Source organism: Galendromus occidentalis, unplaced genomic scaffold (assembly GCF_000255335.2).
Source record: "Galendromus occidentalis unplaced genomic scaffold, Mocc_1.1 scf7180000076709, whole genome shotgun sequence".
Taxonomy (NCBI): Eukaryota; Metazoa; Arthropoda; class Arachnida; order Mesostigmata; family Phytoseiidae; genus Galendromus; species Galendromus occidentalis.
This window is the reverse complement of record NW_003804698.1, coordinates 137800-153611: the sequence shown is the minus strand read 5'-3', so window position 1 is coordinate 153611 and position 15812 is coordinate 137800. Positions and strand designations below refer to the sequence as shown.

General features: G+C 50.9%; 3 protein-coding genes across 3 annotated transcripts; 1 reads left to right on the top strand and 2 right to left on the bottom strand.

The window, feature by feature from the left end:
- Positions 1-1952: 1952 nt before the first annotated feature.
- LOC100898973 (putative methyltransferase DDB_G0268948) lies at positions 1953-3714 on the bottom strand. The gene is made up of 4 exons (XM_003740036.2): positions 3484-3714; positions 2980-3310; positions 2439-2655; positions 1953-2357 (listed from the first exon to the last, which is right to left on the bottom strand). Exons 1-4 carry the CDS (start codon positions 3491-3493, stop codon positions 2007-2009), a joined length of 909 nt encoding a protein of 302 aa, XP_003740084.2. The 5' UTR covers positions 3494-3714; the 3' UTR covers positions 1953-2006.
- A 1346-nt stretch (positions 3715-5060) lies between these two features.
- LOC100899118 (probable pseudouridine-5'-phosphatase) lies at positions 5061-6123 on the top strand. Its single transcript, XM_003740037.2, has one exon. The coding sequence runs from the start codon at positions 5164-5166 to the stop codon at positions 5845-5847; it is 684 nt and encodes a 227-aa protein (XP_003740085.1). The 5' UTR covers positions 5061-5163; the 3' UTR covers positions 5848-6123.
- A 1239-nt stretch (positions 6124-7362) lies between these two features.
- LOC100898827 (uncharacterized) lies at positions 7363-8083 on the bottom strand. The gene is made up of 3 exons (XM_003740035.1): positions 8013-8083; positions 7679-7864; positions 7363-7580 (listed from the first exon to the last, which is right to left on the bottom strand). Exons 1-3 carry the CDS (start codon positions 8034-8036, stop codon positions 7401-7403), a joined length of 390 nt encoding a protein of 129 aa, XP_003740083.1. The 5' UTR covers positions 8037-8083; the 3' UTR covers positions 7363-7400.
- Between the last annotated feature and the right edge of the window lie 7729 nt (positions 8084-15812).

Genomic DNA, 15812 nt, shown 5'->3' with positions numbered 1-15812 from the left:
TCACCGGAATACATGGAGAAGTTGCTCGGAGTGCCCTGGATTTCGAAATCTAATTGGGCCGCATCTCATCGAAGAATGATGAATGTGCGAGATGACCGTCCCAAGTCACGCATCGCAGCGCGACAGTTTCGAGATTCTCCTTGGGAGTCAGGATCAAGCGCCTGTAATCCCTCATACTCCGTCTGCCGGTTCTGCCTCGGAAGCCAGAATTGTGAAAGCCAGAATTGTGAAAGCCAGAGTCGTGAAAGCCCGAATTTGTGAAAGCCAGAATTGTGGAAGCCAGAATTGTGAAAGCCAGAATTTGTGAAAGCCCGAATTTGTGAAAGCCCGAATTGTGAAAGCCCGAATTTGTGAAAGCCCGAATTTGTGAAAGCCCGAATTTGTGAAAGCCCGAATTTGTGAAAGCCCGAATTTGTGAAAGCCCGAATTGTGGGAGCCCGAATTGTAGGAGCCAGAAGTTGTGAAAGCCCGAATTTGTGAAAGCCCGAATTTGTGAAAGCCCGAATTGTGGGAGCCAGAAGTTGTGAAAGCCCGAATTGTCGAAACCCGAATTGTGGAAGCCAGAATTAGGTAGTGGGAGCCCGGATTCGTGGCGCCGGGAGGAGCAAGAAGAAACTGTCAGATGTACGGAGGCGGGATGGGACCTCATACCCCTTCTTATTATTCGCTCGGTTTACAGTCTACAGCTTTTCGACAGCTTTTTGATACAAGTCGACGCTCAAGTCACGTCTCGAATGCCACAGACGGGAGCGATCGCAAGGGAGCCGAAATTAATCAAGGGTATCGGGCTCGCGGGTACGCTCACTCGTGAATCGTAATTCGCCCCCCTTCAGCCCAGGGAATCTCTTCACGGACTTGGTCGAAGCTCAATGGTCAGAATGGTCGACGACGGGGAACACAAAACTCGAGAGCAAGATTTTATTGCTTCTGAAGCACATCTCCGAACTCCGAACGCACAGTTTCCAAACACCACCACAGCTTTGGAACAAAACACGGCCGTGTCGATAAGTCCCACTCGACGTACGTTCGTATATGAATGTCTCCTCTGAGGTCCCAGATAAGCACCCCTGCGACAAATGGCACAAGGGCCATTCAAGCTTCACCGATTGGCGGTCTCTACTCCAGAGAAAATTGATCTAGTAAAGAGTAGGCTCACCCCGGTTGGCAGGATTCTAGCTTTAACAAATTCGGGTTCCCACAGATACTGGCTCCCAAGAATTCGGGCTTTTATAGATTCGGGCTTTCACAATTCGGGCTCCCACAAATTCGGGCTTCCCCGAATTCGGGCTCCCACAATTCGGGCTCCCACAATCCGGGCTTTCACAAATTCGGGCTTTCACAAATTCGGGCTTTCACAACTCTGGCTTTCGCCATTCTGGCTTTCACAATTCTGGCTTCCGCGATTCTGGCTTCTGAGATGGTACCCCGTCTGCCGGGGGACGTCGTAAGCGGAGGATAAGGACTCGACCCGTCACGGTGATTAAGTGAACAAACAAACATACTCTAAGACCCAAGCAATGAGCACCGACGACTGTCACCCTCGCCCGAATTGTCGGGTACTCTTCTCGGACGGCGACGATCTCCGGGAAATCTCTCCGATCGGTCGCGCGTGGATATTCTTCAAGACGGGCACCCCGAATGTCGACCTCTATCATCGCGTCCTCACGAGCTGGCGGGGTCGTCGTTTGGAGCTCCAAGGATAGAGATCCAACTCGATTGATTCTAATAGCTAAGGGGGACGCAACTGCAGTTGACATGGGATGCCTGTCTGTAGGAATATTCACGGCTCATTATACACTTACATACAGATATACATATTGTAATGGGATTCTCCGAGGGCAATCTGAGCCCTAATCCGAGAAGATGATTTCCCAATCGATTTCTAGAAGATGCTATGTTGCTGTTTGTCCAAGTCGCATCTCGAGCGTCAAGAAATGAAGTCCGATAACTCGTTTGACCGAGATTTATTGAAAAATCCGATTTTCTTTGACGCAGGACGTCGAAACCTATACGGGATCCCTCTTCTTGTAGATATGGAGGAAGAAATTCGTGTCCATGTAGAGATTGATATCCTTGTCGGAGCCGAGTCCTCTTACATCCCTGAGGAGATTCCGAAGATCAGACTTGAGCTCACCAAGAAGATCCGCGTCAGGATTCTTCTTCTTGAACTTCTGGAAAGAGGACCAGGTGGCGAGGTACTGGATGTAGCCGTCAAGGTCGGTGGGTCGCTTCTGATGAATAGCCAATTCCTGTAGAAGGGGTTCGAAACCCCGTCCCGGTTTCCGCAGAGTCCGATAACAGGAATCGATCAAACTTCGATCGGTTTCCCAGAAGGGACCCAAGTCGCTCCGATATAGCTGTGGAAGATGGCAGCGGCTAAATAAATCGAGTATGAGGAGCACGAGAATGTTGAAGGCAATATACATCAGCAGATTTACCCTCATAATACGTGTCTCGATCGCTGAATCGATTTCGGAGACCCCCGACACAGGTAATGGGACACAGTAACCAAACATCGCCAAGAGTCCGTTTTTCCGGAGTACCCTATGAGCTTCTGAATAGAACTCCCCAACATCGAACCAATGCACGCATTGACTCGCCGTGATGACGTCGAAGGATCCGGCTCCGAAGATCATGTTGCCAACGGAGCTCAGTCTGAAAGGCATTCAAGGGATAAGGTCACAGTCAGGAATGATTAGGGACCATTTCTAGTTTCAATCGCATCATCAACGTCAAATGAAGTCGATGAAATGCGAAAGATTTCAGCGTCTTCCCGATAGATCCGAATTTCATTCGCTAATGATTGCCCGCCGAAAGCCTCAACTTCATTGATATGACTCGAATCTAGATCGATTCGGCATTCGAATATTCGCTATAGTTCCGAAGATCTATCATTATCAGTGGAGCCGCTGGTATGACGAAGAAGAACTCTAGTCTGTTTATTCGCCCCCAGTTCGATGAAACACTAGGGACCTTTACTTGTATTCTACGTTGAGAAGCTTCTTCTCGGTCCGTCTGGCTTCGGCTTGCTCGATCTGCGCCCTGGAGTTGTCGCACCCGACAACTCTTTTGAAGTGCTCTGCCATCAGCTCGGTGCACTGACCAGATCCACAGCCCACATCCAAGAGGGATTCCCGGGAGGATGCACAAGACACTATCCGATGCAAGAGCTCCGTTGGGGGCGATGGACGGAATTTCGAGTAGAGCTCGGCGTGCTCCGCAGTTCTGAACACGAACTCTGACATACTGCGCTCTCCGACACATCTACGGACACCTCTAAGACCTCCCGAGAGGGTCCAACCTGGAATTGCTTCGAAATCGGAGCCTGAGGTTTGAATGGTTGCATTCGACAACGTTCGATCGTGACAACTCACAATCAGTCAGAGCGGGCGACCCTTCCCCCGAAGAATGAGCAAATTAGCCCAAGTCGAGGCCTCGGGTAGACGGAAACATACTCCCTGAGGAACTCGATTGAGATCTCACCCTTAATCATTCTTCGAAGACTGTGCACTTATGACCTTGCCTCAGCAATGTTGACCATGAATGTTAATGGCCTGATGGTTCTTTATGATATTCGAGGGCTCCCACCGAGACGTCCTATTGAGCCCGCGCTGAGCCTGAGTGCTGTGCGTCGAATCCTCCGTATCCGGAAGGACGCTCAAACCCGTCCGGAGAGGACTTCCGGCGGGAACGCAGAAACGAGCCGTCTCCTTTGTCTGCTTCGAGATTTCTGCATTCGAATTCCGGCGCTGTTTACAAGAGCTTGCTCGAATCCAGCGTCGAGCTCGCTACGGTCTGTAGGCGTAATAGAGCACAACGGAGTCGCGCGACTTGGCAAGGAGACAAACCTGCGAATTTTCCCGTCTACGGACAGGATCATGCTCGCTCCAACTGCATTCCAAACATGTGTCTGTGTCGGAGGGAATCCTTACATGAGAGCTCAGTCAGCTCGAACACATGAATCTTTCCGATCCGTTCGAGACCGGCGTGGATAGACGTATCTATCAAACTTCACACGGTCATGTAGTGCGCTTTCTGATCTGCTCAATGTGGTGCTTCGGGTAGCTCGAGATTCCGTCGGCAAAGAAGTGGAAGATTCGGAATCGCCTAAAGATAGGGATCGATGGGGAACTGTCGACCAGCCCACGATATGAGCTTGTTGCTCGCGCTCGAAATCTTCCGAGCTCACCGCTGTTGGTGGGATGGCCCCTCGTAAGGTTGCTGGTTCCTAATTTCTCGGTACTGATCAGCATTTGCTGGAATAATATTATTGCCGATGACATTCGCCGGCGCTCTGAGGAGTTGTATAATATCACGGAATCGGTTGTCCTCGATATACACCGATCCGGATGCTCCCGAAGAGCGCGTCAAGTTTTGGGAGAACGATTTTCGGGGATCCCTGGTCCTCTTAGCACGTATCCGAATCTTTGGGCTGATGCCCGGGAGAGATATCAGAGGAAGAATAAGTCAAGCACTGAACATCCAGCGCTGTGTGCCTGATACTTGCCGCTGTCTACCTCCAATCCGACCTCTTTGCTGTAGCGAATGGGAACCAGCTTTCTACCGTAGATCCTGAGAGAGCCTCATTGCCGGGTCCAACTTCCACAAGCTTCCCAAATCATCATCGTCCTCTACTCACAATGACAATCTGCTTCTTGACCAATCGATCAACGACGTCGTCTCCCACCTCGAGTTATCCATCATTCGCGATATAAGTCTCGTCAGAGTCGAGGAATGAGCCGCATAACCGCACTTCTCGAAATATAGCTGAAATCAACGGTGTCAGTTCAATGCGAAAATCAAGCGCTCAAGTTTCCCCAAAAGGTAGAATTAGAAGCAAAACACCATGTGCTTAGTGGGCGTTGATTGATCAAACAGTCTGTATGTCTTCCGTGGATGGGTAATTGTGGTGATGAACCATTCGCAGTCGAGAAATCTTTCGAGCGTTTGGTCAAGCTCCGGTCGTGCGATTCGGCCATACCACCTTTCGAAAAAAGCGCGCGTCTCCCTCTCTACGAAGGCGGTGCGATGACAGCAGCAGACCGGTATAGAACATTCGCCGAATGTCAATCCGTCGATCCTGAAGCCCGACCGACGTTCTAATTCAGAAGAAGAGTTATCTCCGGATTCCACCGTGGTTTCCTGCTTCCCGGAGTGACAAAAATGACCTTCAAACCGGTGACGCACTGCATATTCGACCTCGACGGTACTTTGGTCGATTCTGAGAGAATCTACTTCAAAGCCATAGATTCCGTATTACGTAAATACGGTCATCGACATTCGACGGAGATGTGTCGCAAAATCAATGGAACTACTCGGGCTGAGTATTCCAGAATTCTGGTGGAGGACTGCGGTCTCCCCATAAGCGCCGAAGAATTCTTGGATCAAATGGACGCGATAGCGCAAGGCATGCTTGAGAACGTTGAGCTGCTGCCCGGAGTGCAGAAATTGGTGACACATCTGAAGAACCACAATATTCCCATGGCGATCGGGACCAGTAGTGCTATGAAGTCCGTCACGGCGAAGTTGAGCAAGCACAAGCAGCTGATGGAGTGTTTCGATCACCTTGTCAGTGGTAGTAGCGATCCCGAAGTGACGGCGGGTAAGCCGGCTCCTGATGTTTTCCTAGTAACCGCGCGGAGGTTCAAGCCGGCTGCTGACGTATCGAAAGTGCTGGTCTTCGAAGATTCGCTGAACGGTGTCTTGTCGGGTTTGGCAGCTGGTATGCAAGTCGTGATGATTCCCGATCCAGATATCGTGACAGAAGATCAGAGGAAGATTCCCACGCTGTGTTTGGAGTCTTTGGCAGACTTCAAGCCGGAGTTGTTTGGCTTACCACCGTTTTGATTGCGCTGGTTGACCCTTTTCGACCTGCGAACCGCAGCATCGTGATCGTGTTCGCGATCTGTAGAGAGCCTCGGAGAGTGCTCATGCGGGGAAGTCGACCGAGAGGATCGTGTGTGATCTACCTCATCGGAGTTATTGGAACATCTCCCATGGGAGCATATGAAATACATTCATGGACGACAGAGTCCGTGTTGCCGATTTCAGGAGTTGACACGTCCCATAGGGGATACGAATGGGATGAGAAAATGCTGCGACCACTTTTGTAGAATAAATGTTCGAGTGCACGAAACCGGAAATCGGTCTTTGTTCCATCTCATCTCGAGAATTTTCCGAAATTGACATTCCAGCGGATTAATCCACCCATAATTGGGTTGATCATGCAACATGCTTCCCAAATATGAATCGATCATCTTTGTGCAGGATCCTCAGGAACGTCGGTTTCGTTGAGCTGGAACCATCCGAAACTCACGCTATGTATTCGGGTGAAGTCTGGACCTCTTTCCTCAGTCCTCTGATACGAGCGAACACCCCATGATGACCAGATAGCTTCTTCGCATTCTCGACGCCTTCAAGCCCGGCCCAAGTCAGAAGGTCAGTGGTCAGGAGATCCCGAATACATCGCGGGAAATTTATACATCCTGAATACCCGAGTATCACTTATTCAGAGCTCGACGGTTCTCGTTTCTGAACCTGAGGAAGTTCCGGGGCCGACTCGGAAGGAGCGAAGGAGCTCGTACCCGAGAAGCCCAAGCTGATCCTCGAGCTCGCGCAGTCCGACGTGACGTCCGACCGGATACTTGGGTCATTCGATGCCGGAGCAAACTCCCTCTCTAGAGCGGCCTCAAGCATGAATCCATGTGGCAAAGAGACTTCAAGTATTCTCCGGTGACCAGCTTAAGTTCCACGGATACAGTCTTGATTCTGACACTTTATTATCATTTATATTATTTCCGCTTCCCGTTTTCTATTGCGCTCATCGAAACCCAGCGAAATGAGGAATTCTGTGGATGCTTTCTTCCGCGGAATCCGTGCCTGCACCTCCTGCTTGCGATCAAATCTGCAGCCTCTTTTCTCGGAAGCTCAATAATTCCTCTACATTTTCCGCTCATATTACCCTCCCACCATGAGGAAGTCCGAAGTCGCTCCATCCGCATCGAGACATCAATGATCCGCGCATGAATATTCACTCTGTCGTGTCGGGCAGTTACATCACATCGCACAACAGTCGACGTCTGCAAGAATATCCTCTTCATCGGGAGTATCCATGCAGAACGGGTGTTCGCGCGTCAGACGCGCCATCGGAGACGTTCGTAGGACCTTCAAGCGAAAGTGACCAACAACAGGCAGCTTAGCTTCATCGCTGTAGCGATCGCTCTCCGCGCCGTATCATTCAGCCCTCAGTGTCGAAAATAATACATCTATAGGTTTAAAATAATACATGTATAGGTTTAAAATAATACATCTATAGCTTGAGATTTAATACATCGTTCTCACTTTCTACAAAACGTACAGGACGCCCTTCACGGACGGTTTTCTCTTAAGGTTCCGGTTCATCAAGGGTAGGATCGTCTGCCGCTCAGTTCTGCCGCCTCAAAGCTTAAGCACGCCCTGCGAGTCGACGGTCTTATCCGCGAACGATTGACCGCTAGAGATACCATGCTAAATATTGAACCAAAAACAATGAGGACGCATCCCAGAATCACATCCTCCGAAGGTTCCCCGCTTTTTCCTGCCTGGAATATACATAAAGTATGATGACTCGGTCAGCTCCAGCTTGTTGGGTACGGAAAATCCTTGCGCAATATTCTCCACCGGAGGCGCGGTTACATACATAATTGCAGAGGGCTCTTGTTTCTGGCTCAGAGCAGAGCGGCTCCGCTCGAAACAAAGGCATGAGGTCCACGTAGCCTGTGAAATCCACGCACTCGTCTTTCACGACCGCGCACTTCTCTCGGTACCAAGCCGAATTCGCTCCCCGCGCATCCCTCACCAAATCACGTATAATGATAACTGCAAACTGAAAGCGGGAATTGGAGTGAAGGTCGGCATAGAGTTACCGGCATCGAGAGATGCCAATCAGCGGAACGATTCTGTTGTCGTACCCACATATCTGCAACTTCGAAACATACTCATGGGGATTCGGTAAGGATCCGTAGAACACTAACCACTGAAATACTGTGGAGGACCATCAGGGTCGAGCAGACGAGCCGAGATATTAGCTGGGTAATCCGACCTCTGAAACAGCATTCTCTTGAAGAGCCACTCGAAGCGAATCCCACGATGAGCGTCACAAGTTGCAATCCGCCGAAAAAAGCCACGATCGTCGTGAAGGGCGTCAGGAAGCCTTCAAGCCTGGAAAATTTTACCAATTCGGTGATCGTACGCAATCTTCGGAGCCGGCATCGGCTGAGGACCGAATCCCGCTTCACCACACAGGGCCAGGTACAACTTGGACGAGTATTCTATTTCTTTTGGAAATGGAGCTCGACCTCGCGAATAGCTACGGTGTCTTTTGCCCATACTGTCATCCGCCACACACCGCCCCGAGCCGATATCCACATGAAGCCTGAACCCCTGCCTCATAAGTTAAGTCTGGAGTGCCTCCGAAGGTCAAACTCATATGCGATGATAGGACTCAGGAAGTGCGCATTCTGTCGATTCATTCGCTATCCTTCACGAGATGATAATTAGGTGATCAAAATGATTTCGGAAAGGGTCGAACTCACATTGACGATCTGTCGCGGAGGCTCCCATCGGCTGGTTCAGGTAAAGCACGGAAAAGATCAGTCGAAAGAACGTGGTTCTCCCGGATTCCATCCAGAAAATGAAACAATCCGAGCACTAGCAAGGCGGTCGCAGCAAGAGTTGCGAAGGGAATCCTATAGCATGACCTCCTGAATGTTCCTGAAAGCGATGGGAAAGCGTCCGAAAACTTCCACGCGGAAGCCTTGTCGGTTCACCTAGGAAATCATGCGTTCGGGAATCGTGTACGTTCCTCGGGGAACTTCATGCGAGAATTCAAAGTGTACTGATCTTGATTCCGCGGAGGCGATTGTCGTCATGTTTCCGGTGGAACTTCGGGGTTTTCCCGTGAGATGGCAACGACGCAAACAATGACTCATCTGTCAACATCGTTGACCATCGGTGCGACTGGGGCTGCTTCGTTGCCTGCGCGCATCCCAGCGAGGGGAGTGTCATGTCCCCATCTTCATTCGAAGCCTAGTGGACTTTGGATCATATGGTCCCAATTTGCCATCACGTCCCCCCTCTTTTCCCCAATTTAAACCCGGGGACGAAATCGAGGATCTGACGCATGCTCGTAGTCCCGAGACTTCGGTCTTGGTGATGCGGTCTGAGAAGCTATCCGTCGACAGGTGTCCCGATGCGCCCACCGACATTCTCATCGTCATCCACCTCGTTAGGGATTTTCATCCAGTGGACATCCCTCAATCCGATGTGGAGTGGCATCCCGAAGTCACAAGAATCGGTAGTGATAGTACATATAGCCCGAAAATCTCCAGTCGACATTCCACACGGGTGATTTCACTAGGAGATCGAGGCTTGCGCCGATTCCCGATCCGAGAGCGAAAAAGGGAGACACATAGCTCGTTTCTAATGCACAATCATATTCTCGGGAAAACATGCACTGGAGCCGCTACCGTGTGGAATCTTTCCTCCCGTTTCACTCACCGAATCTGAATTTAGCGGATTCTGCGGAAGACATGAGTGAATCTTCAATTTCCTATCACGAAGACGGTCCACACCAAGAATCACAGAACAACTTCTTCGAGGGCAATTGTTTGGAAAGTCACGATCGAAGGGAGACCCCTCTCGCTGAGTGCTGATATGTCTGATTGTGAGATGAACCCAAGAGCGTCTCCGCGTTCCCCGAGCATACATCAGCAACATCCAAGATATACGAGAGATAAGCTGTCAATTTTCCCACTTTCTCAGGAAATTTCTGCAAGTCCCAGAAAATAAGGTTATCCTCACTCCATGATCGACCCTCTCCAGGAGGCAGACTTGGTGGATCCTCTCCACTTCGATCACTCTTCCCGACAGGAAATTTCACCGTGATCAGGCCCCACCGATCACTGGTCATTCAAGGGAGCCCTCAATCGGATTCTCGACCGGGTTAGAGAAACTATCCCAGCGGACAGAGAGACACAACCTCGCGAACCCGCTCCGCAACGAACGCGGGAGCGCTCTCCTCGCTCGGGAAGACAGCGCGGCGTCAGTAAAGTTCATCGGCAATCTCGAAGTGACTGGATCGAGAAGCCATAGGGTCCAGAGGAAAGAATCATCAAGATCTAGAACCAGCTCTCCTCCTGGATGCTATCCTGCAGAGAGTACAGCTCGGTGTGGTTTCCGAGTGGAGGTTGTATTCTTGGAGATCGGATGATCTCCAGGGGAGACGCGAGATCTCCTAAGAGGCGGGAAGAGACGTGGGGCTCGGGGATGACGAAGTTTCAGGACCCCTGCTTCAACGCCCTGTCCTGGCTAATCGCAAGCATAGGAAGAGTCGGAACAGACTCATCCCTCAAAAAGAGGTGCGGAAGATAGCGAGAAAGCTCTCATCGAGACCAAGTCTGAGGCAGGATGTTCCGAAACGCGGCACACGTGGAGTTCCGACGCTCACATCCCGTGTCTGAGGGCTCCCCGCGGGATTCCGGGGTTCAACAGCCTGCCCCCTGCGCAAGTCTGGGATTTTTCGTTCCCAGGGCTCCGCACGCCAGTTTCCGAGTGGCCCCGGGGTTTTTCGGGACGCTTTCGGCTTCTGTCTGCTCTCTGAGAGTTCGAATACAACTATTTCTAGATACGCGTAAGACCCATGTGTTCGTGATTGACGACGCTTGGAAGCTCCATCCATACATGCGGAGGAACAGGACATGGGGCCTCAACGGAGCCCTAAGGGCAGGGCTTTCACGGACCAGAAGTTCGGGCACCACTGGTCATACGAAGTCGAAAATGCTCTGCATTGTAGTCCAAATATTATCGATGTTTGAGTCCCCGGAAGGGGGTTCCCCTGGCCTCGATTAAACCCAGACGGTTTTCGTAAAGCTTTCGTTCCTGGATCGGGAACTCCGCTTACGAAAGTGAATTATGGAACCTCAACTTGATCGGGCGCATCCTTCGAGACCTGTCGTCGGTTCAATCATTCTGCTGCAAGAGACCGGACTCTGCGCTCGTTAGGCTACGCACACTTTCCTGTTTGCCTATAGGGTGGAGAAGCGGCGAAGGGACGTATTAATTGGAGAGCCAAGAAAGTCTCGGAAGTCCTCGACGGAGATCCCGCACCGTCAACCGGATGCACAAGCACTTGTTCCCGAGGAAACTTCGCGACCCTGTGAAATAAGCGAACGAAATGGGTAACCGAGAACTCCGGTGGGAGCACCTCGTGATAAACACCAAAACGCTGAAAAAAACTGTTTGTGTCATGCCTTCGAAATCATTCGAGAGCTGGGAGAACGAAACCTTCGCGCGTCTGCAAAGGTTCGTGGAACCCTGTGCGAATTCGTGGGAGACCGATCGAGCACGAATGCCCGATATATGCGTTCCGGTTCTATCGTGATCAGTGTGCGTCGATCACGAAATTCATTCGATTTCAGTCTCAACTCCTATTTCGCGATTTTGAAGCTCGGCGGGAACTGTGATTACCCGTGTCATGTTTTCCGCGGCAACTCATCGAAAAGTTTCAAAAGATACGCCCTAGCACTGTGCATAACTTCAGTTGTTTTCACAATTCAAAGTCTTGTGTTTTTCATAAATCCGGACATAGTGCCAGAATCATATATTCTACTGAAGAGCAAACATCGTCATATTGCCCGGTGAGTTTCTACGCGCGAGTATTGGGAGGACCTGTGTTCGACTCCACATATCGATCCCTAGCGTTGTGGCATCCGTGAATGACTCGATTTCTTCTGCGTCGACAGGTACGCGATTCCTCTGTGGAGTCTAGCGACGAGTACGTTGAGGATTGCTATGGTGAATGTGCTGTTCAATGAGGGCTTTCCAAAACACATACGTGCTGTTCTTTGGGATATTGCCAGTGAGTTGAGCTCGCCGGGTATTCCGCGGTAGAATACTCCAAAGAGAATTCCGGATGGAGCCTCGCAATTCATCGACCCCGCGCTCCAAGCCTGGTTTCCCCGCTTTCAGATGACCCTCATCTCAAACATCATGTACTTTTCACGAGCAATCTCCCAAAATATCTGGGTGTGCCTTTCTTCCTCTTCGGATTCTTCTTCGGTACTTTCAGTGTATGGGCTCTCACTCGGAGTTCCTTAGCGTTTTGCAGTCTCCGACTTTATTTGATCGCGAGTGAGGTTTTCTTATATCACTCGTCCTTCGAAGTGATAGCCTGGTACGTCGGCTTCGTGACCTTCAAGCACGTTCTACCGCTCTTGAAAGTGACCAATCAGAGGTTTCTCCGGGCGGCGGAAACCATGAACATCGACGCTCTACGGGTAAGGGGCGTTCCAGGAGAGGCATGGGAGCCTCCTTAGATCAAAGGTTCCCAAACGGGGTTCCCTTGGGTTCCGTGGCGGATTGCGCGGAACCCTGAAGTCTACCTGCGGAACCCCAGAAGAAAAAGTTTGGGAACCACTGCCTTAGATGATCCTCCTCATTGGATTCGATGTTTTTCTCGCAGGAGGCGATTGCTTGTCATGACAAGTGCTGGAATTTGATTGAGTGCATTGATCGCATCGCCGGCTATTTCATGGGAATTTGTCTAAGCCTAGCAATTCCAACGACTGTTCTCACTGTGGGTTTCTTGACTTCGGTGACCCGAGAGTTGGCGTCGTTCTATCCCGTCCTGGTGTGGACCATTTACTTCTTCAGCTCTATGGGTTTTCTAATCCACGTGACTGGATCGATCCACACAACGGTGAGTCAAAAAGAAGGTACGAACCGAACACCGCACGCTCCAATTAACCTGCGCCCGTCTGGAATTCTTTTTCAAAGAAGGCACGCGCTATCCCACAGGCTCATTTGCCGGACGCAATCCTCACAAAGAATCTCTACAGCTGTTTGGTATTCAGAGACTACGCTTTCCAATTCCGAGCTAGATTCACCAATCAGTCCATCGGCTACACCTACTTCGGCTACGCAACTTTCCGAAAGGAGACATTCCTTACGGTAGGTCGGGACCTTTGCAAACGCTCCCTGTCCTCTCGACTGGACTAGGCGGATCCGTGAGATAGGATTTCCCCTCTGTCTTTTGAGTCTTCCGCGAGAATCGGACAAGGCGAATAGTCAGCAGTCAGGCAGGTTGCGAAACAGTTCAATCATTCGTTGCAGATCCTGAATATCGTGGCAACCTACGTCGTGGTCGGATTTCAATTGCGATCAAATGAGCAAACATCGCTCTCGAATCTTACTTCTACAATCCATGAATGAGGGAGCATGAACTTTTCCGTTACGGGGATCCCGGCGGAGCCTGGATGGATGGGAGTCACTCGGATAGAGATGTGTCCTCCGAAACGTACCCCCGTCGAATAGGTCAATATTCTCTCCCTTCTGACTGAGCGAGACAACATTGCTCTACAAGTTTCGAGGATACCCGGGAAGACTTCACACCCGATTGCTCCAGGGCCCCGGCTCACTTATCGATACCTCTGAATTCTCACTCGGGATCCCAGTTTTTTCTGTACATTTACATTTCATCATCATATATCATGAATATGATCAAACATTCAATCGAATCTATGGACTTGGTCCATCTCTTGCACCAAGACAATCGGGCGGGAAATGAATGCAAGCTCATTATGACTCGCTCCGTGCTCTCCTTTTTCTAGTCCTGAAACGGAGCGGAAATTCGCGGGGTATCAAAGCGAGAAGGAATACGACTCTAACAGGTGGACTGCCGTCAAGGATTAGTGGAAACGCAACTCGGTTCCCGTCTCAGACTACACCTCGGTCTTTCTACAAATATCGTCCACAACCTGGAGAGTGAAATCAGACTCCGGTTTGCGGTTTGAGTCCATTCCGGGAAGTCGCGCAATCACTCCCCGTGAGACGCAGTACCTGTCTCATATGTTATCCCCGTATTCGAAGCTATGGTCGTGTTCATTGCCACTCGAGTATTGAGTTACTTGAGGGAGCTCCTTATGCTCTTCGCTGAAACCTGCTCAAGCAGTCAGCCACTGCTGAAAGTAGTGATGCGTTAATCTGCAATCCTCCAAGAAGAGGACAAAACGGACAAAAAACTACGTCTACAGACATATATCGAAACTCTATCTCTACCACTCCTACCCCCATTCGTCCCCCGTCATTTTCAAAACCGAGAAAATTTTCCTCGCACACGGCGGTAGGGGAGGGCATGAGGAGTCCCCGTTTAGCCCCAATCTTCCCGAACTACTTCTAGCTATCATTCCGGTGCCTCGCAAACCCGGAACCAGTTATCGAAGGCATCTCTAGCAGCCCCAGAGGGAGATCCGATGACGATATGAATCCGATCTCATGATCCACTGTCCAGCATCGGCTCCTCTTGTCACACTAGTTAACGAGCATAAGAAAAACCTGCTCTGTTCCCTCTTACGATGCTTACTCACAGGAAAATATGCCTGGGGGTGATCGGTGTGGATGAAAACATTTCTGATATGAGGACTGAGCAAATGCGGCCCTGTCTGCATGAAGAAGATTCCCCTCGCGGTAGGGACTGACACTCCCTGATCAGAGGTGGCTTGGGAAGATCCGCTCCCCTCGGGTGCTACTCATGTACCTACATAGGTATAGTAGACCGGTAATTTAGTTCAGCTCCGCGCTCCGCAAACGGTCGCCCACCTAGCTGAGCATTCTATGTCGGTTTCCCGCAAAAAATGTTCGCCAAAGGGTCTTGAACGGAGGTACGATCATGCATCTATTGATCGCACGGTCTGTAATCCGATCTCTGTGCCCTCAATCAGCGTCCCGAGTATTGTACGAGGAGATGAGCTCAATTGCGGACACGCAATTCCCGCGCGAGATTCGATTCTTTCCGAGGTCTCTTCCGGAGAGATTATTCCAACAATACAGCTCCGAGAAACATAGAATCAGTCTATTCCAGATTTCCCCTCGAGGGAAGAGAACGCATTCGTCGAGGGTATAAGCGGGGAGGACGATGAAGGATGGGCGGGAGGATCTTGATTACAGCTTCGTGTCCCGAACCCAATTCCGCGATGCATCGGAGATTTTTCAACTTTCTCGCCGCTTGGGACAGGCTGATGCTCTCCGAGTGGGCAGAATATGAGGTGAACGGCGCGGCGTACATCTGTTCGTTGATGTGACATCCGCCTCCTTCGGGCTGAGCGCGCATTCCGCTGAAAAAAGGCGCCGAGACACCGGACCCCGATTCGGTCACGATGAGCTAACTTCTGGTGACCATTGAGCGCAGTGTCTGATTTTTATCCGGTATGGGGACAGAGTCAAGTTTGCGAGGTTCGCCGCCTATCCATGTGAAAGCTCGCTCGGCATGTCGGTTGGTGGCTCAATACACCCCTCAATGTGGAAATCCGTCCGGCGACCTAGGTGCGACAGGGAAGGTAGGCTTTCGGGAAGCCCCGTCTGTCCAGCACCGGACGGGCCTCGTTGGTGACGAGCAACAACTTCTGACGATTCGAGCGAGTAGTCCCCATGCAGAAGTAGTGACGATAGGGCGCCATCTGTTTTGCTGCTGCTGCTGCCTCCGCCGCGGCTTGTTCATGATGATGGTTGCTTCAGATTCGTCTAGAGCAAACGTACAGCTGGTCAGCCAGGTAGTGAGTCGAGCCTGTGTCGCTGTGGATGGCCCGGCCGGCTGTCTCTCTGTTATGTTCAGTAGCTAGCGCCGTGTGTCTGGTGGGGCCGGCGGCAGCAGCGGCGAACCGACGGAGGGAGAGAGTTTGTCAGCTGTTCCTTCCCGCCAAAGCGCTCAGATCTTAGCGTTTCGCTGGCTGACTCGACCGTTCTTGGCTTAGCAGCAGAGTAGATTGTTGTGAAACAAA